Source organism: Zalophus californianus, chromosome 3 (genome assembly GCF_009762305.2).
Source record: "Zalophus californianus isolate mZalCal1 chromosome 3, mZalCal1.pri.v2, whole genome shotgun sequence".
Classification (NCBI taxonomy): Eukaryota; Metazoa; Chordata; class Mammalia; order Carnivora; family Otariidae; genus Zalophus; species Zalophus californianus.
The window spans coordinates 99,064,218-99,089,951 of NC_045597.1; the positions used below are offsets into that span (position 1 = coordinate 99,064,218).

At 36.6% G+C, this 25,734-nt stretch overlaps 1 protein-coding gene across 2 annotated transcripts in view; it reads right to left on the reverse strand.

The window, feature by feature from the left end:
• ACTR3 (actin related protein 3) overlaps positions 1–22,936 on the reverse strand; it is a 60,103-nt gene extending 37,167 nt beyond the window's left edge. The window contains exon 1 of one of the 2 annotated variants that reach the window (XM_027588700.2): positions 22,628–22,936. In XM_027588700.2, coding sequence (XP_027444501.1) covers positions 22,628–22,671 — 44 coding nt within the window. In that variant the 5' untranslated portion in view covers positions 22,672–22,936. Of the gene's footprint in view, positions 1–6,141; positions 6,236–22,627 lie in introns of those variants that run through there. The other variant, XM_027588701.2, reaches the window with a different exon arrangement.
• Positions 22,937–25,734: the final 2,798 nt, after the last annotated feature.

Below are 25,734 nucleotides of genomic sequence, written 5' to 3' on the forward strand. Positions count from 1 at the left end.
CTATTAGTCATTCAATAAACTCTATTTCAACAACCACTCACTATACAAGCCTATATTATTTACATGTGCGTAAATACCATCTCCCAAGTACGGCAGTAAGATATTTGAAGTAGAAACCATATTACAGAAGAAATTCCCTTAAGGAAACCTTCATTTATCAAGTTCACCAAATTAATCAATATTCCATCCCTGGTCAAAATCAAATTCCCTAGGCTGACCACATTCAGCAATAAATTACTTTCAGAACAAACACCAAAAAAGAATCTAATGAGCATAATACAGAACGGTCAATACATAATCAAAATAAATGTGCTTTTCCCAAAAAGATAAAAATAGCTACCTATAGCATATCAACTATATGGAAACATTTAATCATTTTTACTACATTTATAACACCATAGACAAATAACTTCATGACACAGGATTTAGCAATGATTTCTTGAATGTGATGCTAAAAGCACAGGCAATAACAAAAAAATAAATTAGACACCATCAAAATCTGCACGACAGGACACCATCAGCAGAGGGCAAAGGCACCCATGGAATGTAAGAAAACATCTGCAAATCATATACACACAGTTGCCAACTTAGAATGATTCACCTCAAAAAGTTTTGACTTTAGAATGGTGCAAAAGTGATATGCACTCAGGAGAAACTGTACTATGAATTTTTAATTTTGATCTTTTCCTGGGCTAGGGATACGCACTATAACACATCTGGTGATGCTGGGCAACAGCAGGGAGCCTCAGCTCCCAGTCAGCCACGTGATCATAATAAATAACCAATACATTTACAATCACTCTGTACCCATACAACCATTCTGTTTTTTACTAGCAGTACAAGTAGTCAATAAATTACATATTACCTTATTATAAAATAGACTTTCTGTTAGATGCTTTTGTCCAAATGTAGACTAATGTAAGGTTTTGTGAACATATTTAAAGTAAGCTAGGCTAAGCTATGATGTTTGCTAGATTAGATGTATTAAATACATTTTGACACAGGGTATTTCCAACTTACAATGGGTTTATCCAGATGCGAACTCATTTTTAAGTGAAGATCTTTATCTGATAAAGAGTTAATATCCAGAATATATAAAGTACTCCTACAACTCAACCACAAAATAAACAAATACAATTAAAAAATGAGCAAAGCACGTGAATAGACACTTCCCCAAAAAAGAGATATACAAAAAGCCAATACACACATGAAAAGATGCTCAACATCATTAATAAGGAAATATAAATCAAAACCAAATTAAATGCCAGTCCATACCCATTTGATTGGCTATTAAGGAAAGGAAAGAAAAAGAAAAGGACAAATGTTGGAGACACTGGAACCCTTGCACATTCCTGGTAGTAATAAGGTAAATGGTACAGTTGCTGTGGAAAACAACATGACAATTCTTCACAGAATTACCATGGGATCCAACAATGCCATTTCTGGGTATATACCCAAAAGAAAAAGCAGGGGCTTGAAGACCAATGTTCACAGCAATATTATGCATATAAGCCAAAAGGAGGAAGCAACTTAAGTGTCCATTGTCAGGTGAAAGGATAAACAAAATGTGGTAAATACATAGAGTATTAGCCTTAAAAAGGAAGGAAATTCTGACACAGGCTACAATATGGATGAACCTTGAGAACATCATGCTAAGTGAAATAAGCCAATCACAAAAGATCAAATATTGTATAATTCCACTTATATGAGGTACCTAGAGTACTCAAATTTTTAGACAGTAAGTAGGACATACCAGTCAGTTTGGAAGTTCCAGTTTGAGAAGATGAAAAAGTTCTTAAGATGGAGGTGAGAGATGCACAACAATGTGAATATATTCAATGCCACTAAACTATACACTTAACAATGTTCTGATGTTGTGTATATTTTACCACAATTTAAAAAAAAAACCTATACTTTGTAGCTACCTGGAAAAAAATTAAATTGGGTACATACTATACCACACATGCTGAAGTAATATAAATCTAAATGCATCAAAAATTAAAAGGGAAGAAAAATTAAACCATAAGTTTTAAAATATAGGATGTTCTTTGTAACCCTGGAGCAGAAGAGGCTTTCTAACTATAATTTAAAATCCAGACACTAAAAAAGATTGATATTTCAACTACACAAAAAATTAAAAACTTCTTCACAAAACATACCAAAAGTAGCCAAAAGAAAAATAACCAACAGAGAAAAATTGTACTCAAAGACAAAGAATTAATCTCCTTAATATACAGGATACCCAAAAGGTGATGACAAGGGAGAGAACGAAATAAAGAGGAAAGGAGGGAAGGAAGGAAGAAAAGCAAAAGACAGTATCCATTTGAAGAAAAAGAAGTAGAAATGGCTATAAATGAAAAGGGGCTCAACTCCTTGGGGTTAAAAAAATGCAGATTAAAAGTACACTGAGGTAACATTCATACATTAATAGTTGGAATGCAAAATGATATGGTTATTTTGGAAAACACTTGAACATCCACTTACCATATGACCCAGCAATTCTACTTCTAGTACATACCCCCCCAAAATAAAAACAAATGTCCACACAAAAATGTGTACACATTTGTTCAAAACAGCATTATTCATAATGGCCCAAAAGTGTAAGCAAAACATGTTCATCAACAGGAAAATAGACAAACAAGGGTGATTTCTTCGTATAAACCAAAATTACTCCACACATGAAGAATTTAAAACTGTAACCCATTCTCCAAGGAAAAGTATTCAACAGAAGATAAAATGACCCAAATGCTGGAATTATCAGATAAAGACTGGAAAGAAGCTATAACTATGACAATGAAATAAAGTGTACTTGTAATGACTAATAACATAGTAAACATCACCAGAAACTCTAAAACTATATAAAGAACGAATGGAATTCTAGAACTGAACAATGCAATACCAGATAGACAAAATCACCAGATGATCTGAACAAGAGAACACAGATAACAGAGGAAATAATCAGTGAACCTGAAGGCAGATCAGCAGAAATTTCTAATCTGAAAAAGGTGGGGGGAGGGGGTGAAAAGAAGAAACATGAAGAAAAAAGAATAGAGCCTCAGAAACTTGGGAGACAATATGAAAAAGGTGATATACTGAAGTCACAGAAAGAGAAGACACAGGGTAGTTAACACTTTTTGAAGGAATAAATGACAAAAAACTTTACCAATTTAGTGAAAGACAGCAATTTATAGATCTAAAAGGCTTAAAAAAAAAAAACCCAGAGCAGTATAAATACAAAGAAACCATACTTAGGCACATCGTAGTCAAACTAAAAATCAAAGATAAAGAAAAAGTACTGAAAGCAGCCGGAGGAAAAAGGTCCATAACAGGAAACAAAAATTCAAATTACTACCACCTTATGAGAAACTACGAAGCCCAGAAGACAGTGGAAAAACATTGTTAAAGTCTGAAGAGGGTAGGACAACAGTGACCCCAAAAATCTATATGAACCAAAATATCCTTCAAAAATGAAAGTGAAATAAAGACATTTTCAAACAAAAGAAACTCACTGCCATCAAACCTGGACTAAAGTTCTTCACGCTGAGGGGAAAATGATACCAGTGGGGCAGTGAGGCATTAATAAAGAACATCAGAGACAGTCAACACATAAATTTAAAAAGACTTTTTTTACATTTAGTTTTTTGAACATACTCAACAACTAAAGCAAAAATCATATTATCTTGTGGGGTTGTACTGTATGTAGAAGTAATATCTATGACAACTACAACATAAAAGGACAGTGGGAAGCCCTGGCATGGGAAGCAGCAGGCAGGGGAGTTAACAGACTTCCTGAGATGCAAGGTCTCTACTCTTTGCATGAAGTTTTAAATTAACTCTAAAGAAACCATGAGTAGCAACTTTTCTTAAAGATGTGTATTATAGTCCCTAAAGCAATCACTAAAAAATGCCAAGAGGTATGGTTAAAAAGCCAAAGGTAAATTAAAAGGGAATTCCAAAAAATATTCAAATAATTCGAAAGAAGGAAGGAAAGAGGAAAGAACAACAAACATGGACAATTGTTTTAAAATAAACAAAATAGTACACGTAAGTCCAACCATAGCCATTATTACATTAAAAGAGACAAAACTCTCCAATTCAAAGGAAGCATTGATTTAAAAATAATAATAATAAACCAAGCCCCAACTGTATGTTGTCTGCATGATATGCATTTTAAATATAAAGATGGAGAATGAAAAATGGATGGATGGATAGCAAAAAGCAAGCCTAAGAATGCTGGAGTGGCTATATTAATATCAAATAAAACTACTCTGTAAGAAAAAGGGTAAATACCAGAGATAGAGTAACTTTATAATAATAAAAGGAAAAATTCATCAAGACATAACAGTCTTAAATGTGTATGTGCCTATTAACATAAGTTTCAACATACTTCAAATGTATCATAATTAAATGCTGAGATAATTCAACTCTTACAGTATCTCAGTTAATGGATAAAATGATAAATACACACACCGAAAATCAGTAAAAGCATAGAGGATCAATGTTAATAACCATTTTGATCTAACCAATACTTACAGAATATACTCAAGAAATGCAGAACACGAATTCTTACTAAGTACACATGGTACCTTCATTTGGACCATGGATGGGCAAATTATGGCCCAAAAATAAAATAAAAAGCCTCTGTTTTGGTATATCACTAGTGAATTTAAAATGGGTGTGTGTGTGTGTGTGTGTGTGTGTGTGTGTGTGAAGGAAGAGAAGTGAAGACAAAAGAGAGGAGAGGAAAGCAGCAGCAGAGACCCTGCCTGGCCCACTAGCATAAAACAAAGACCATATGTGGCCTACAAAGCCTAGAATACTTACTATTTGGTCTTTTACAGAGAAGTCTGCCAATCTCTGACCTAGACCATATGCTAAGCCATAAAACAAATCTCAATAAATGTAAAAGATTAAAATCATAAATACAATGTTCTCTGACTAAAAAGGAATTAAGTTAGAAACCAAAAATAAAAAGATACCTAAATAAACCCCAAACATTTGAAAATTAAACACTTCTAACTATAATCCATGACTCAAAGAAAAAACCGCAAGGGAAATTATTTCAAGCTGATTAACAGTGAAAATAAAAATTTTAACATCAAAATGTGTGGGATGCAGCTGAAACAGTGCTTAAAAGGAAAATTCCAAGTTTCAGTGCTTATGGTGGAAAAAATTGAAAGGTCTAAAATCAGTGACCTAAGATTCCACCTTAAAAAGTTAGAAAAAGGAAAGCAAAGTAAACCCGAAATAAATAGAAATAAACAATAAACAGGATAGCACAAATCAAGTTAATAGGAAAGAAATAGAGAAAATTAACAAGAAAAAGATGGTACCATGAAAAGACAGGCAGATCAAGAAAAAATAATATGGAAATTGCCAACAAAAGGAGTGGAAAGCTCGTTAACACTACAGATCATATAGACATGAAAATGATAAAAAATATATATATTATAACAACCATGCCATCATAATAAACTCAAGATGTAATGAACAAATTCCTTCAAAGATACAATTTACCAAAATCAACACAAGATCAAACAAAAAATCTATTTGAATAAACCCATAGTTATTAAAGAAATTATCAGTAACCTTTCCAAAAAGGAAACTGCAGGCCCAGGTTTCACTGGTAAATTCTATCACTCATTTAAGGAAGAAATCATTTTACATAAGCTCTTTCGAAACTAAGGAAAAAACTCATCCCAAACCCTTTCATGAGGATAGCATAATTCTAATACCAAAATCAGAGACAGACATTTCAAATAAAGAAAATGACAGGCCAATATCCATCATGAATACAGATGCAAAAATCCTTAACAAAAGAAATACAATATGCAAAAAGGGTATATATATACCATAACTAAGTGAGCCTTAGCCCAAGAATCCAAGCTTGGTTTAACAGTTGAAAAATCAAGCCCCTGCTTTTTCAGAACATCTCAATTAATTTCACTAGTTTGAAGACCACTCCTCAACATGATATGGTCTGATGCCTACTTACCTTCCCAGACTCCTCTAAATACCCACTTGACTTTCATATTCCTCAACCCCTGCAAAACACACTGTTATATCTAAAGTAGACAGAATTACTCTTATAAATGTTGATAATTATAGTTACGAACAGAACACATAAATCCTAGCACTTACATAAAATAAATGCTCATCCTTCTTTCCACTGTTGTTTTTGTTTTATTTCACCCCAATCCTTCATTTCCTCGCAGGCCCTTTTCAAATCTTCCATTTTCATCATTCCTTTTGGATACATTCAATTTTCATAGTATGATTCCTAAGCAAAATTAGTAGAGTCTTAATGCCTTCCAACTTGCCATTCTTTAATAAATGGTGTGTACTTATGTGTGTTCATGTGTGTGTACTTTTATTACTGCTTAAAGTACACTGTTACCTTGCACTTGTTACCTTGCACTATCTTAAGAATACTTTCAAACCTAGTCCTTTTTAATGTCAATTCTAAACAGGGAAATTACATTTCGTGAATACCCTGAAATCTCAAAGATACTTTCATGTGGGATCTCTTTTTGATGTCAATTGTAAAGAGAAATTTACATTTACATGCAGAGTAAAAATACAATTACAATTCTATTATAGAATGCTAGAATATGCATACATTTTTTTTCTTCTGGAACTCTACTAAAGAAACCATAAATTGTGATTGTCTCCAGACAGCAGGATAGAGAGAAGGGAGAATTTTGTTTTCTAAATTTACACTATTCTGTCTTAAATGATCTAACCATACACATACATTACTTTTTTTAAGTAAAAGAACTTTTAAACTGATAACATTTGCCCATCATTAAAATTTTAATAATACTGACAAAATATTAATGTTAAGTTTCCAACCATGCCTATATCCCCTAGCCACCTAGTTGCCATCCCAAGAGTAAATCACTTACGTATCCCAGAAATAATTCATGCATGAACTTGCATATGTATTACTTTGATTTAAAACCCATCACTGGGTTATCTGGGCAGTCAAATTATGAATCTACTTTACTTCTCTACACTCTCCTGTATTTAAAAAGAAAGTGTCATTTTCTAAATGGTTTTTAAAGAAGGATCATAAAATGAAAAAGGCAAAGCTAGCACAATATAGTATTTTGGAAAACTAAACCAAAATTATCCTTTGTGACCCAAGGCAGCAAGTTAAATTTACAAAAACTCTCCCTGAACTATACAACAATGAAAAAAATCTCCAATGCTGATTTGGGCCAGCAAGGAGGGAAAAGAAATTGGAAATGGCTTAGAGCAGGAAACAGAGTAGAGAATTCAAAAAGTACTTTTGAAGTTATCAAAGACTCAGTGACTAGAAGAACAGTAGTGGAAATGTAACAAAGTTACAAAAGAGGGACGACCTGCACTGGGAGTAATGAATGGCAAAAAACAAATGAGTTTTATGTAAGAAATGGTTGGTCTATCATGGTCCTAACTGCCTCTGGGGTAGGGGAAAGTAGATTTGGGAATGGGAATAGTCATCAGTAATGCACTCTCACTCTTAAAAAGAAATGAAACAAGTATGATAAAATGCTAGCAGGCAATAATTCTGATAAACAGGAGTATCTGTCCTATTATTCACTGTACTTTTCTAAAAGAAAAGAATTCATTCAAGAAAAATATTTTCAAGTAGTAAAACCAGTTATGCTTGTTAAAAAAACATTAGCATGGATATTATTTTTAATTGTTAGATATTATTTTTAATTCTGCAAATTCAAAATGTATTTATTAAAAGCATATGGTTGACAAAGAGTACTTTAACTTAATACAATGGTTCATATTTCTTTTTGCTTTGAAAATTATCTCACAGCAAAAAGCTATTTGAAGATTCCAAAATGTTACTGATACTGAACCACTAAACGGGAACAAAATCTTAAAAAAAGAAAAATACAGTTCAAAATGAACTAGAATAAAAAGCTACAATAAAAAATCATTCCAGAAAAGAACAAACATGTATTGAGGTTATCACACTAAATCCAGTTAATAATCTACAGCCTATGTAACGGAGAAAGAGCACTAGAATTTTAACTTCCCATGTTTCCACAATCTTAAACCATATAACAAAATGAATATAAGACCCTCAAACTTTAGGATAGAAAGAACGTTAATGATATAGTGCAACCCATTTTCCAAAATTTCTGGGTATTAACCACTAATTTAAAGTTGAAAGAATTCTATCTCAATATGACCAGCTTCCACCTTCACTGTATCATAAAAATAAAGTATATACTAAGGATAAATATCAAATTTTAAAAGAAAATATAGGTCTACAAATGAAACCCACTGCTTAACTTCTGTAATACCTCAATTCTCGTCTTAGCTATAGTCTTCTTTGTACTTCTAGTGTTAGGAACTTTTAGGACAAGAATGCAGTGGCTAATTCACAGGGAATACTGGCTATAAAGATAATTAGCAATTATTTGAAAAGCATTTCCAATGCCCTCCAATGTTCTTCTCATTACATTAAAGTCAATGTTTAACATGACACACAAAAAAAACTGATAAAACTGTTGAGTGGAAGTGAGTGGATTCCTTTGTGTTTAACAGAAATGACATTCTCCCAGTCCTTTTAGATCTAAAATTTAAAATCTAACTCCTTTTCACTAGTGGGGAAGAAAGAATATGGACCTTAGAATCAAAAAGTCATGAGTGAAATGTTTGTTCCACCATTTACTATCCTATGATCATAGACTTTATTCCTAATTCACAAGGAATAAAACTGAATTCACAAGACTGCCATGAGGATTAAAAAAGATAACAGTAGATGGCACTAAATATTCAGTAAATTCTCCCCACCCCAGATCATTTTCCTTTATCCATGAGCCTTTTATTTCTCTACCCATCTCTATAATTATTCTTTCAAAGATTTAGCAATGTTTTCCCAACCTCTTTGCTAGTGCACCAGTCCAACTATCCACCACTTAAAGATGTAGATTTCCACTTATATGAAATGACCACGACAGGCAAATCCATAAAGACAGGAAATCAATTAGTAACTCCCAAGGGCTGAAGGAAAGGAGAATGGAGAGTTTGACTGTTAATGCGTATGAGGTACTTTTTGGGGTGATGAAAACATTCTAAAGTTGACTGTGGAGATGGTTACACAAACTTGTGAATAACTCAATTATACACTTTAAAAAAGTAAATTTTACATACGTGAATCATATCTCAATATAGCTATTAAAATAGAATACGAGACTCAGACTGACACTGCGTTAACTTTTATCAATCTTCTGCTTAATGATCTACACAATCTACTGCCAATCAAATCAATTCTAAACCACTGTTTCCCATTTAAAATCCTTCTGAATAAGGCAAGATATAAATAAATAAAATTAACTACCTGCTGTCCCACAGCTCCAAACAGGGCCAACTCCAAGTAGGGCAATCTCCTAACTGATCCCTCCCTCAAATATTTTGAAACTCCTGCCTGACTTGCCTTCATCAATAAAATATTTACTGAGCATTATTAAATACTATGCACGAGGCCATAACTTGGAGAGAGTGAACAAAAAAGGCATCCTACCATCATAAAACTTCCAATTTAGCTTCCAATAACAAAGCTTTCCTTCCCTTCCATCTGTCATAACCTACTTAGTCTCTTCCAAGAATTTGAGCAAGTTCAGCTCCTTCATAAACCATCCTCCCAAAAACTACAGCCTTCGTTAATCTCCCCAATTAACTACTAATATACCATCTTTAGTTATTTCACATACATTAGTTTCATCTCTGGAACTAAACTGTAAGCCTAAAGAATAAAATCATACCATGGCTTTCTGTATGTACCTTAGTATTCAGCATAGAACTGAGAATTTCAGTGGTGAAATAAGTAGTTGATTACTTGCAATACCTTTTTTCCCCCACATATATCAATAGTTCATTCCTTTTTATTGCTGAGTATTATTCCATGGTGTATGTACCAGTTTGTTAAACAAGTTAAAGGACATCTAGATTGTTTCTAGGTGTTTTTTTTTGCTTTTTTATGTTGTTGTTTTTAAGCCTTCTAATGACTTTATTTGGGGTTTTGTTGTTGTTTTGTTTTTTTAATTAACACATAATGTATGATTTGGTTCAGGCGAGCAGGTGTGTGATTCGTCAGTCTTACACAACACCCAGCACTCACCATTGCACATACCCTCCCCATACCCATCACCCAGCCGCCCCGTCCCCACCTCCCCCCCACCCGCAACCCTCAGTTTGTTTCCTAAGATTAGGAGTCTCTTATGGTTTGTCTCCCTCTCTGGTTTCATCTTGTTTCATTTTTTCCTCTCTTCCCCTATGATCCTCAGTCTCGTTTCTTAAATTCCGCCTATCAATGTGGTATATATATATATACACAAAATGAAATATTACCCAGCCATCAAAAAAAATGAAATCTTGCTATTTGCAATGACATGAATGGAACTAGAGGGTATTATGCTAAGCGAAATAAATCAGAGACAGACAATTATCGTATGATCTCACTGATTTGCAATACCTTTTTATAGCAATTTTAACTATAGCTGCCGTTGTTACTGTATGTCAATTATTTTGCTATGTGCTTTATAGTATCCCTAATCGCTATCAAAACCATGCAAAATGGATTTGTTTCCATACTGGGGAAACTGCACCTCACAGAAGAAGAAACCACTGCAAAGAAATACTAAAGCTAGGGGCGCCTGGGTGGCTCAGCAGTTAAGCATCTGCCTTCAGCTCAGGTCATGGTCCCAGGGTCCTGGGATTGAGCCCCACATTGGGCTCCCTGCTCTGTGGGAAGCCTGCTTTTCCCTCTCCCACTCCCCCTGCTGTGTTCCTGCTCTCGCGCGCTCTCTCTCTGTCAAATAAATAAATAAAAAATCTTAAAAATATATATATTAAAGCTAGAAATGAACTCAAATATCTATCAGTTCCCAAAGTCAATGTCTTTTGTACGGTCTCCTTTAAATATGAGTGGTTACTTCCAAAATAAAACCAGAGAAAGAACTAACAGTATAGTTTGTCATGCTAACTACGGGATCTTTCCCACTTACTCTTTCTGTGTCAGTTTCATCTTTAAAAGAGAATAACTACCTACCTTATAGGATTAGGTAGCAAATGAATTAATACATATAAAGCAATTAGAACACACAGTATACACTATATAACTGTTATTATTTTTATCACTATAAATCATAATGAAGTCACCAAATATACCACCTATTCTCATAAACTTGGTTTATGATAGATTATGGCTTCATACTACCTACAATATAAATACCAAAGCAGTGCAGAATTCAAGGACTTTCAGACCTCCATAATCCAGCTCCAACACACCTTTTTAATTCAACTCAAGAAGCACTTACTGAGCACCTATCATACATTAGACACTTTCACTACTTTCCTGTACCATATCAAGTATTTCACTACTTCCCTGTACCATATTAAACATCACTATTTCCTTGTACCATACCAAACCTAACATATCCAAATTCAACCTATACTTTTCCACCTCACTTTGTTTCCTACCACTGTTCTCTTACCTTGTACACTAGTCTTATTTCTGCCTATTGGTATTTTATTCATCCTTAAAGGCCTACTTCAGTTATTATCTCTACCAGGAAGCCTTTTTACATCTTCCCTGGAAAAAGTATAATTTCCTTCACCTACGATTCCAAAAAAGTTTCATTTATACCTGGCAGAGCATTTACCATATTGTTATTATGTACATGTAAGCTTCCTAAAGGCAAGCATCATTTCCTAATTATCTTTATATTCCCTACAACACAAGTACTGCAAAAGTATGCATTTGCACAGATGCTCACTAGCATTACTGAAAAGCAATTCTTCCAACTGTCAACAAAATAGATGCAAAAGCTATTTTCTCCTTCCTAGTTTTTTTGTTGTATATAAATAAATATATACGGCCCATTATCTCTGAAAAAGAAAAAAATAGTGCAATTCAAATTCTCTTAATTGTAATTCAGGTTTACTATTTAAAAAAAGGACTTAAATAAATGGCCTATCATATCATGCATTTATCAAATTGGTCCTACTTTCCAAAATATCCCTTAATCCCCAAATTACTAGACTGTTACACCTCTGTTCTAATGAAAAATCCCATATTATTCACACCATCACTAATTATTTCTTTAAAAAACTGTTCTTGATTCACAAATTTAGAATGAACAGTGTGAAACTCACACGGTTTTTGCACTTTTGGAAAAGAATGTGTTAATTCAAACTGCTAATTATTAAAAAGGATCATGCAGTTATCAAAATGAAATGAGGAATTTAAGGCAACATAAAGAAAAATGGACAACAAACTTCCCCATCCTCATCTTTCTCCCAATAGTAGACACTTACTTTTTCTGCCAGATTCAAATCCCCACTCCTATTCTGATGAATCCACCAAAGATTAAGGCTTTGCAGGTCACAAAACGTCACATCCCTTTATAGAATGACGGACCCGATACTGATACATTCCACTCCTGCCACCTACTACACATCACATAATCGATATCTAACCAATCTGAGCTCAGGTCAGAACTTTGAATCTTGACCAAATAACTACAAGATGAAGCGATGTTTTCTAATTTATATTGCTAGTATCCAGTTGCAGCATCCTGCCAAATTCCTGCAACATGACTTTGACAGCAGACTCTCGTTGCCTGGTCTCCCCTTTTTTCTGCTTTTCTGAGCGGGTTCTCCAGCCTTACCATCAATTTTGTGAACTACACCATACCCTTTCACAATAATTACTTTTTTGGCTTACATTAACTAGTTATTTTGTTGTTTGCAACCAAGATTTCTCACTGATATAACCACGTTATATTTCTCTCATTTCTACTTCTCAGAATCTTCCTATCAATTTAAATCCTGTTTCACTACTAAAAAAAAAAAAAGTTTTGTTTTACTTTTAAAATAACTTTCCTGACAACAAGGCAACCTGAAACAAGTAAAGCAGGCCCCTTCGAAATGCATTTTGGAAGCAATAAAATGCTCAGCTAGTCTATTATCTGAATAACAGATTAATCAAGAAAAGAAAAAAGGCCCAAAAAGGCCTCTTTCCTTTGCTCTATTACCTCCACCATTTTGATTAATATGAAGCAAAATTTTAAAGTAAATACTTTCAAACAGGAAACATAAGCTTCTACTAAAACTGTGTAGTTTTTAGATAAAATGCATCAAAATTCATCCCAAACTCCAGAAGGTAACAATCTCTTTAATTCTATTTTGGGGGAAAAAAAAGTTACTTTCTGGTAACCCATGTGTATCTCTTAATCTATATATTCACTATTTTCAGATTCAAATACCAAACATTAAGTACTCTGAGTCTAATAAAAAGTTTCTTTTTTATAATCCTATATTCTTAAGTTCGACTATTTCATTTGTTTTTTTAATGAAGGCATTAATGAGAGAAATAACTTTTGTATGGCATCAATTATTCAAGCTGCAGCTTCAGAAATATGTATACCTTTATTCTGAAGTTATATGGGTGTAATTAAAGATCACTTCCTTAATTAAGCTGTCTTGAATTAACCAGCAATTGTCAGCTTTATCATGTTTCATATAATGCCTGTCCCTGCAGTTAAGAAATAATTCTATGTCGAAAAACTTGCTTGTGTTTTGGGTTAATCAAATCAATGAATTAGTCACTAAGACTTCCCTATATATCTCATTTTTGTACTAAAAATTAACAGTTCTAAAAATATATTTTTTTAAAAAACGTATGTTTAAATTGTAATACCCTTCAAAGACTAGGTTAACAATTTAACCAGATACTGACTATACCCCAAATGAAGGCAGTATTAACAGTGGGCTCTGGAACCAGACTGCCTGAGGGCTCAATGCTAGATCTACTACTTAACTGTAGCTACATTTACTTGAGCAAGTTACTTAAGTTCTCTATACCTCAGTTTCCTCACCTTTAAGATAATTGTATCACAGTACCTACACTTCATAGGGTTTCTGAAAAGGTTATAATTATCTCAAAAACATAACTCCTAAAGGGCTCTCTGAAAGGCTGCTTTGTACACATCCCACATAACATTTTAAATAACTGAAATCCAAAAACTAAATTAAGTACTTCTAAAATTCAAATGCCTGAAACAATAAAAAAGCATATTTCCTTTAAAAAGGCATTCATTTTATGAAAATAGTTTCTGAATTTGTGTTAAAATGTTATGATGGGGGGGCACCTGGGTGGCTCAGATAGTTAAGCGTCTGCCTTTGGCTCAGGTCATGATCCCAGGGTCCTGAGACCAAGCCCCAAGTCAGGCTCTCTGCTTGCTCAGCAGGAAGCCTGCTTCTCCCTCTCTCACTCCCCCTGCTTGTGTTCCCTCTCTAGCTGTCTCTCTGTCAAATAAAATCTTTAAAAAAAAAATATGGTATGAATGGGAAACAAAATTAGTTTTGCATCTGTTCCATCTAGTATGCATTTGTATTTGTATTACAACAAAAACACTTAAAGATTTCTGAAGCATGTATTGAACCAGGCCTCAACCAAACTACTTTAACTATAAAAAACATATATTGTTATTTCAACTGGCAAAAAGAAACTCCAACTACTATAACTCATAAATGTGAACTCCTAAGAAAATTTAAGAGAATTCAACAATGCTATCAACTGATAAGTAGGAGCAATCCTGAAAAACATTTCTCAACTCTGGACCTCTGTCTCATTTATAAATAAAGAGGGTTAAATTATTTCTGTCTTTTTCATCTCCATAATTCTATGTAAGTCATTAGGCACTTCCCTTAATTCACTAAAGTAAGTTTCACAAATACACATTAAATGCTATTTTTGTGGTCCTGAAATAACTGAAGTTAAAAATGCTTAAAGAAAAAACGCATCATATTTAATTATACTAAGCTCTAAGACTTTAAGCAAGCAAACAATAGTTTTATCATAGATCAATACTAAAGACATAGTTTGTAATTTTACACAGTTCCAAAACCAACCCTGAACTATAAGGCATTCTGCACCCTAATTCCTCATCTTAAGATTTTCAATCTCCTTGTAGCAACCCCTCATTCACACTAACTACTGTAACTAAAAAGTCTTAAAGACAAGGGCACCTGGGTGGCTCAGTCGTTAAGCATCTGCCTTCAGCTCAGGTCAGGATCCCAGGGTCCTGGGATCAAGCCCCACATTGGGCTCCCTGCTCAGCAGGCAGCCTGCTTCTCCTTCTCCCACTCCCCCTGTTTGTGTTCCCTCTCTCACTGTCTCTGTCAAATAAATAAAATCTTTAAAAAAAAAAAGTCTTAAAGACACACTTACCAAGAGAATTGCATCTCCACAATGGGCAAGACGACTTAGAGAATATTTAAAGATGTAATGTTCAGCATGAGAACAGATGAAGAAAATATTTTTGTGAAGTATGTGTTAGGGGTAGAGAGGAGTTAGAAAGGAAAATATATCAGACCACACAAATTCAAGGCTGTTCCTTTCCTGGTTAAAAGGAGTATGTAAGAATGACTTGAGTTTAAGTCAACAGTTTTGAAAGGTTTTGAAAAACATCTTGAAAGAAAATAAAATTACACGAATGGTCCTCTGGAAAAATTAAGATATTATTTGGTTTTTTTTGGTTCTGGTATTAATCAATTATGGAGGTATCTTTTATATATTTCTTGTATGATATAAAGGTCCATATAAAGATATAAAACCACCAGCACACAAAGTAGTATTAGTCACTATCCTATTTTGGAGAACCAAATTTAAACATTAATCCAATAACATCACCTTATCTTGTGCTACTACTTAATAATACATGAATTTATAAGTGCTTGATAAACTATAAAGCGTGTTAATGTAGTGTTATTATTACTTAACTGCTTTGCTCTTGCCTCTTTATGCCAGTGGCTATTATAGATCAGTAATGTCATTAAAGAGCCTGCAAGTTCCAACAGAATTACAGACAAGCATTCAAATGCCTTTATTACAGGGGAATTTGGTTTCAGAAAACAGACTGCTTGAAGCTACATTTTAACCACTCCACACTCCTGCCCCTACTCCAATCATTCAGCTGTTTTCACCTGTTGGTGGGGAAGCACACTGGACAAGGAGGAACACTGTGGAAATTTAGCCCTATGCTGAGCTAAAATCTCCTCCTATGGATTCTGCCTCTTAAAAAGTGGGATGAAACAGAAGACTGGCTGTCAGCGCAGCTGATCACTCATCACTTCCAAGCCATGTGTGCTCCCTCATTCTTCTCATTGTGATGCTCAAGAAGCCAGATTACATATCCAAGATTTTTAAAAGGAACATTAAAATATCCAATCTTTTTGTTTTCTCTTATCATTTTATTAGCTTCAATTTATAAATTGTAATGATGATTGCCACATCTCCATCTTCATTCTTGAAGTTCCTGTATTTTTAACTTCCTCTAGAATATTTCCCATTATGATCATCATCCAAATTCAGTAACAAATTCAAATAACAATTTTACTCAGCTTCTTAAAACCAACTCCCTTAATTGTCCCACTCAAACTCAAAAATTCTGAAATCTTCATTGATGACTACAATCCACCAAAATCAACTGCCAAGCCCTAGCAATACCTCCATCTCTCAAATCAGCAAAAACATTCTGACTGTGCACTGTGTTAAGCCAAGCACTGTAGAAGAAAAATAAATAAGCATAAGACACCGAGTTCCTTTCCTTAAAAAATGTCAATTCAATAAAAGAGAACTGATAACTGTAATAATTACGATGTATCAAGTTTTTACTATGTGTCAAGCACTGTGACTAACCATTTTCATGCATTATCTCAAAAAACAAGACACAAACCAAAAAACCCCACCCACAAGGTAGATAAAATGATCTCCAAATTACACGTGGAAAAAATGTGACCTGCAGAGTTTAAAGTGTATAAAGTCATACAACTAGAAAAGCATGAACTCAAAAACAGCTATGACTACAAAGTCCTTGCTAACCGTAATACAAAACAATTGCAGAAGTACAAACAAAAAAGAAGCAACCTTTCCCAAATTTATCTTTTCTGCTCTATTCCCACTGCCAATATCCTATTTCGGAATTTCTGCAAAGCTGGTGCTGAGAGGGCTGCTTAAAAATCATCTAGGAAGATCATCTAAATTTATACTCCTAGGCCCAACCCTTGAGATTCTGAGTCACTGGGCATGGGGTGTTTCCCAGGCAGTTTTTTTTAAACCATACCCCTAATTCTTGTTCCGTCATTCATTTGCTTGCTCATTCAACAAAGATGTGAGTTCATATTATGTGTCAAGTTCCATAACTTCATCCCAAATACCTCCTCTACATCCGATCCAACTGCATTCCATTTTGCAAATATTCTAAAAGCCCTATTTACAACATTTAACTCCTCTTGTAAAGGATTTTTATTTCCTATCAAGTAAAAAATATTTTGAATCAAATTTCTGCTGTAAGTGCTCAATAAATGTTAGTTCCCCTTCACATCACATAATCTAGATGTGCATTATTACATGGTCCTCAATTCGAATGGAAGGGGGTGGTGCAATGTATGCTAACAGGGCTAAACACAAGAAGCAGCTACTCTCCTCCTTCTGCTGTGTATGCTTTCCCTTCTCCTGTATATATCCAAATCCTTAAAAGGAGAGCGCATACCCTACCTTCCCTGAAACTTCCTTGACTCTTCCTGACCACAATAACCTTTCTTACAACCTACAGAGCAGCTATTACTATAACAAAAGTAAATATCTTAACATTTGATAATGTTCAGTCTTTTATCATCCTAATTTTTTAAAATAATTTTTAGCTCTTATCTCATTAAGATTGTTGAGAGCAGACTGTATTATACATTTTCATTTTAATTCCAAGACTGTCTGACCGGCCGCCAAGTATACAGTTAGCCTTGATTTGGTAATACCACTTTTTCTATGTGTGCAAGTAATTCTTAAATTACTAACACTGCTTTCTCCCTTTAAAACATCATAAATGAATTCTCTCAAAAAAATATCTAAATTAAAAAGTGTCAAAGGCTCATCCTCTATGTAAGGAGACTATTATATAGAGTACAGGCTGTACCACATTTATTTGCTACAATACCTTGGGCAAATAGTTTAACTTCTTCTAAACCCTAAATTTTTCTTTAAAACAGAAATAATTCTCAGGTTGATGTGAAAAGTAAATAAGATAATAAAGCATTTAGCACTGGGTCTGACATGTAATTCTTAATAAATATCAGCTGTTAGTATTTCCTGATTAAACAAAATGTAGAGAGTAAATTTTTTTCAGAATTTCAATTTAAGCAAAGTGACAAGGAAATAAGCTAGGAATTCACATATCCACTTTATATATGTGTGTCTATATACATAAACACACATATATGTATATATACACATATATACATATATAGATATACGTATGTATGTATGTATCTCAAATCTGAAAGATTTCCGCAAGAATGGTTTCTCTATTTCATTAAATCAAATGCATAAGGCTAGGATTTATAATAATATTTTAAACAAGAAGAGAATTAACCTTACTAACAAAAACAAAGGAACGTGCATAGTTCTGATAAGGGGCTCAGGAATGCCCACAGTGTAATAGAAAGAACACAGGGCTTCAAAACAGAAAAGCTTAAGTCCAAACAGCAACTCTTACCACCTGCTAACTACATGGCACTAAAAAGGTAATTTAAATTTCTCTAATCCTGTTTGCTCACTTGTAAAATGGGGTAAAAATGACAGTCACAAAACTAAATAAGATAAATAAAAATCCTGACCAGCGGTCCCCCACTAGTGGAGCTTCCCATTCTGTGCTTAAAAATAAATTTCTGAACTGTGTTTTACAATTAGGCGGTAAAGTTCATTAGCTTACATATATATACACAACCCAAAGTCAATTATTTCAACACAAAATGTGCATGCAGGGAAAGAGACTGGTGGGAAAGGAAAGCAGAAAGATTTTAGGTAAGTCTAAGTAAGAAAGTGACTTTAATTCCCATCACCCAAATATGCCATCCCCCGACCCACCTCCCTTTCTGCAACCCTCACTCGGTGTTATATTAAACTAATGAATAACTGAACATAATATAAAAAATTAATGGTGTACTGTACCTTGGCTAATTAAATTTAAACTTAAAAAAAAAGATGCTAAAAAAAAGTGACTTCTTGACAGGAAGGAACCTGTTACACTTACTTCAAAGGGCATGCAAAACATGACCCCTAAAGGAATAAGAATTTCAGTGTTTTTTGGTAACAAGATACTATAAATGTTTCTGCCCTTGGAGATGGCTGGAGAAATAGTGTTACTATTAAATATTATGTTCAGAATTCACATAGGAAACATGAACTTCCCATTTGTTTTCCCCAACCCACTCAGCCCTTCCCCATTGGTTCTTAAAGAAGATCATCCTATCTATACTAAGTGCTAGAATGTGGCCACAGTATAAATTATATAAGCTCCCCATCCACTGACTCCAACAAAATATTTATGATAACATTTTAAAATTATGCTAGGAAGCCTAAGTCAATTACAGAAATTCCTGAATTCATTCTAAATCTGAAGATATCTAGATACCAATATATAGCTCTACAATAAGGCCATATTAACCTCTGCTATCATAATGGAAATAATTTGCCAAAGCTGTATTGATCAGGTAAAAAAGAAAGACATAAAGGGGAAGAGGAAATTTAACAATGCAAAGTTCTGTAATCAAGCTATAGCATAAAATGTATATAAGGAGTTCCTTTATCTGGCCTGAACACTGAAGAAATGAGTGAAATATGCAAAAAATAATTTAGGATCCTCTTAAAATTTGCAAGTGTAACAATGTTATAAAATAGCTTTTGAAAAAAAAGTTTCCCTCACCACTGGTAGCCGATTTGAGTTCCTTAATTTAGTTCTTAAGCAACCAGTTCTATCAATGAAAATCTCTACCCAAATTTTTTTTCTACGGTACTATTCCAATGCAAACCAAAAGTGTGTAGATATATCAATCAATATTAAAGAAACAGTTCTTTCTAAATTCTTTTCAAAAGGAGTTATTTTCTTTATGACCTGAGCTTAGGTGATTCCTTATCTTATGTTGAGATAAAGATCCTTGCTGGAGGATCTCTAACTTTGAGTCTGGGGATTAAGCCGCATGTTTCCTAACTCCTACAGCTTTTCTTATCGGAGAACACCAAGTTTCCTAGATGGCCACTTTTTTCAGTCATCTTTTTCCTAACTTATATAATGGAATGAGCAACCAGGTTCAGGTTATAGCTTTCCACTTATATTAAGTGGGTAATTGTAATTATAGACCAAACAGATGAATGCATTCTCTAAAGCACAAAGAAACACAAATTATAGGCGCACAATTTGCATCTGGGGATCACAGGACTCTGGAACATAAAACTCCCTATGAAGGCCTTCCTTAAATATGCTTATTGCAGGCCCAATCTCAATGAGCTATCTTCTATGTGCTAATAAAGCTGCAGGTGTGACTTTCCAGGAGTTGCATTAATAGGCAACACAAAAGACCAAAAAACTTTTGAAGACCAAAATAAATGGAGCTCTGACAGATGGTAAAAAAAGGTGAGAGGCAATGGGGAATCCTAATCAGTTCCATTTAAATCATGAGTGTCCAGGTACTACCTCACCTTTGTGAGGTAAAACTAATGCAATAAAGTAAAATGTAATAATGTAGTAATAACTGAAAATATTAAAACAAAAATAATCCTAAGTATAGATTGAACCCCTCCCACACCTCCTGGTTACTTCAGCATGTGTTTCAAATTCAGGGTTGCCAGAAGAAGGTCACTTAAGGACAGTTAACCTCAATGAAATACCTAGTATACTAACTCAAAAATAACCAGAACTGATTTCAAAAGAGGAAAAATAGAATGAGGAAAAAGTAACATCCTACTTGTTACCATGTTACTTATTAGGATTACAATTATCTACACTAATTTTATTAACAACCCAATAATTTCTAAAGCATAAAATATTAAGTATGTAGCAGTATTTTTCACTTTAACAAAATGCACTTGAAAATTTCTTCTCACTGGGACCAAATCTAATTTTACTGACCCTAAGCATGAAACTATTCACCAATTAGACTGAGAGAGAGGGAAAAAAATACTGGCTCAAGGAAATTAGACAGGATAAAAAAATAATAACTTTAATAAGCTGTCCATCAAAACAATACATTTAGAAGTTCTAAGGCCAAAGTAGGCTGGTGTTTCCCAAAGGAAAATGTTAATAAATCAGTTGTTTCCACAGGCATGGCTGGGATTTTAGAAACTGTCACAATGACAGAAGTTCTGAGCATGAAGATTAGAGCTGTTTTACAGAGAGCATAATGGAATGAGGAGCATACACAATCCTTTAGGCAACAAAAGTTTGCTGAATGATAAAAGGAAGTAAAATAGGCTGATACTCTACCTCTCATAACCCACCCCCCTATTGGATTATGTTGGGAATTAGAAATGTAAAAATATATAAGCACAGGACACACATACACACACACACACCTAACACTGTAACATAAAGAAGTCATTCCACATTAAAATATAGACAGTATTTTCTACGAAAATACAAAGTGTGCCCAACTCTAAAATGCCTATTGATACATTTTAACCCCAGTCTACATTTTAAAAGGCTACCCTACAGATCTGGTAACTCCTTGAAAAGCAACCACCTCTCTTTATAGCTCTGTACCTTCCTTCTCGATCTGAGATACCTTCACAGAATGAACACACACAAATTATTCTCCTGGGTGCTTCCCTTCCTCCTTCCCCGCGAAACACTAATACATATATTTTTAAGTTCACATAAATTGATAACTAGCACCAGTAATTCAATCTATTTGAAATATGCTTAATTTTTAAAGTTCTAATAAGATGTGTTCAGGTTGGAAACGAAAAACTACCTTATAAGGGTATAAAAGGCTGAAAGCAGGAAGCGGCTTTGACAAAACTAAGGAAGTTGCAGCGCGCTTGCTCACTGGGGGACTTTTTTGAGGCAAGAGAAGTAACACATGACATCTTTCTCCCTCAAATTAAAATGTGACTTGGTTCACCGGTAAAAGCGCAGTAGGAGATGGAAAAGACCCGGAGTCGGAAACGAAGAGGAGGTGGGTGGTCAAATAAAAGCCCCGACCAGGTTCCCATTTTCAGAGTCCGATTCTTCCCTTTCCCCACCCACACCCTGGACAGAGTGTTGTCACAGCAATCTTGCAAAACCTACAAGGAGCGCTTCTCTGTTCTCGCTCCTCTGCCAGGCTGTCTCAGCGCTCGATCCGCTCGGTCCCCAAATCCACGCGCAGGAAGGGACGTGGAGGAAAAGGAGAACCGGGTGCGCCGGGTCGGCGACCACCGCGACCGCACCGCGGGCCCCGGTGGGGCGACCGGCCTCACGTCTCCTTGGGCGGCGCTGCCCACCGCGATGGGGGAAGGGCCGGGAGGGGTTGCGCGGAGCAAGCCGCTCCCAGGGGGTTTCTCGGCCCCGCGCCTCCGCCCCGGTCCCAGCGGGTGAAGCGAGGCAACAAGGGAGGCCCTGGCTCCGGGCCCCACCCCTGGCAACACAGCGCGGCTAAGACTGACACGGCCGGCTGCAACACCTTGCCGCAGCACACATCTCCCGACCTCCACCCTCCCCCGCCATTTTCCCACCTCCGCCTCAGTTTCCCCACCCCCCCGCCTCAGTTTCCCCACCCCCCCCCCGCCCGTCAGCCCCCTTACCCCGTGCCACAGTCCACCACACAGGCCGGCAGCCGTCCCGCCATCTTCCTCCTCGCCTGCTACTGCCGCTGCCGCCGTCTGCTCCGTGCTGATTGGGGCCAGGGATTAACGGCGGGAGATCGGAGCTATCTGACCATCCACAGCCGGGCCGCCCTCTCCGTCCGGGGGGGAGCCGGGAAGCCGAAGCAGTAGCGAGAAAGCAGCAGGCTCGGTCAGCGGCTACCACTTCCGCAACCCAGGCGGGCAGGCAGTCCCCGCCCTGCCCCGCCGCGGCCTCCTCCCCCTCTCTCTCCCCTCCTCCTCCTCCCTCCTGCCCCCACCCTACAACTTCTTCCCCCCACGCCGCCTTGCCCCGGGAAGCCAAGATGGCCGCCGGTGCCGCCGCCCCGGCCAGGCCAGGCCCAGGCCGCGAGTGCTCCCCCTTCCGGCTCCGAGCGGGAGGGGCGAGAGAGCATGCGCAATGACGTGCTGCCGCCGGCCGCCGCGCGCGTCCTGACGTTAAGGAAGTCCACTTCGGGTTTTCCCAGAGGGTAGGGGCGGGGAAATCGGCCTGAGCCTCCGGTTCTCCGGAAGCTGGTAGGGCTTTTTAGTTTCAATTACTTCTGTGCTAGGTTAAGAGAGGAATAGAACTGCCTCCCGCAGCCGTGAATATCTTCTCCAGTGCCTCGGGGAAAACTGGCCTAATAGAAAACGTTCTCAGCGGCACACAACACTCTTGTAACTTGGAGAGTCTGCTTTTCTGGGTGGAAAAGAGCGATATCAGACCGAGGGTGAGCAGTCGGGAGGAATGGGCGAACAAAGGCTTACACCGTAGTTCTGCCTTCGTGCGGAGTTTTTAGTCATTTACACCTGTGCATTGTTAAAACATTGCACATAACAAATGTTAAAACATTGTCTAGATTGTAGGCCCCCTGGGGCAGGCCTGTACCCACGAGGAAAACAAACCTCCTGGGGGTACGTTCTGCATAATGTACTCTACACAAATAGGCCGTTATTCAAGGCTTTCGGATGATGACAGAGAGTCCGTCTGCGGTAGTTTAAGATCTGTTTTACCAGCAGGATTATACCAAGAATTAAGGACCAAAAAAAATTAATTAGGAAAAAAAGGGTAAAACTGGAGAGCCTAGAACAATGGTTTTCAAACTTAAATGTGCATCGGAATTACCTGGAAGCTTGTTAAAACAGATTGCTGGGCCACATCCCCAGTGTTTTCTGTTTAGGTGGTCCGGAGAAGGGCCTGGTAATTTGCATTTCCAACAAGTTCTCAGGAGTTGGTGTGAGACCCCCACCTAGGGAACCTAGAAGTTTAACAGCTTTCCCCCGGGCTAATCTGATAAATCATCAATTTGCTTATATGGCTGAAATAAAAAATATTTTCCCTAAGAAAGGATGTCTTTTTCACAACAGAAGATAACTGTAAGTTGTTAGACTGGGCTGCGGTATGGAAAGTGGGTTTTTCATTCATTTGACATAAGTATTGCTCACCTACTCAGTTATGGCAGGGACCGTACTGCCCCGGAATAGTCACTGGGCACAAAATAGATAAGGTCCTTGCTCTCAAGAGTTCTCAGTTTAGTGGAAAAACATAAATTGTGTTAAAAGCAGTCGCAGAGAGCAGGGGGCTATGAGAAATGGGGAATAAGGGTGGGAGAAGTTGGAAAGGGTGAGGAGGAAGGGTGTCACTTTCTCTAACAAAGTGACATTTTAAAGGTGAAGTGGGATAGAGGAAAGGGTGAGGAGGAAGGGGAGCCCTCCAGAACAGGGAACAGCAAGAGTCAAGGACCTGAGGTGGGAAAGAGCTTGGCTTCTTTCACAAATTCAAAGAAGACCCAAATGGTCAAAGTGACGTGAGCCGGGGAAGATGCAGTAGGAGATGGAGCCAGGGAGATAAGGAAGAATCAAACTGCAAGGATCTGTATACTTCTCCACGAATCTTAAAAGTTTAGCCTAAAAGCAGCCTGGAAGCCATCAAAGATTTAAGCAAGGAAATGCGACTGCTTTGTAGGGAATGGACCCCACAAAGTAAAGAGTAAAGTGAATGGTCTTATAATACATCGTGTGCTATAAATCAGGGATAGAATTATGAGAGCAGTAACATACAGATGGGATCAAATATGTGCAGAAGAGACAACTTAGGGGAATCACCATTACCAACTAGAGCCCAGCACATCCACAGCTACTCACAGAAAATAGATAAATAATCCTCCAGGGAGGCTTTTCTCAGTGACTGTCTAACAAGAAGTCATGCAGAAGTGGTTCTCTGTTCTGATGCATAGTTGTTTTTTTCCCTACATTTTAGAAGATGCTAAATGGGGATTCTTTGCTGCCTTTTACAACATCAGATATTTAAGGTCATTTGGGAGAAAAGATGCCTGAAGATCAGCTGTGACAGAAAAGGGACATACGGGTTGGTTCGGGTAAATAGTTGTTTCCAGCATTCCCGGTAGTAAGTCAGGAGTGAAAGGATCTTACCAAAGGGGTCCCAAGAACAGAGGTTAGGAACTTGAACAGGTCGCTCAGGGAAACACACACTGGTGGAACCTCAAGATGGCTGCTCACACACAGGCCTTGTGTGGGTTGTCACAGAAGTAGTTACATCAAGGGTCAAGAACTGGAATGCTCCCAGGGTCCAAGCAAGTGCAATTATGACTGAAGGGGACCCTGAGGAGTTTTGGCAATATGGAGAGTCCACATCCCCAGCAAAGGCTGTTTGCCTTTGCCAAAACTGTTGCTATGCAGAGATGTAGACCCAGTGTTGCCAGAGCTTCCCTTTGTTCCAGAAAAATTGAAAATCTGTATTTTTATCTGTTGGTTACTAATTCTCTGCAGGCTATATCTGACCTGCGGGCTACCAGTTTTCAGCTTTTGATTTGGAAAGCTGTTTAACATTTACATGTATATTGCATTCAAATATGCAGCTCAGGTCAGTGCTACATACTATATTTCATTGGCATGAGGAAAACTTATAGGATAGTCTCTTTGATGTAGTCAAGTCTGCCCTTTGTATAAAGGATGTGACTGTTAGAAACCTTTGGAAGCTTCTAACACTCAGAAAAATCATTTGTGCTTGTTTCTCATAATTTGTCTACCCAAACACTTTGCTTGCT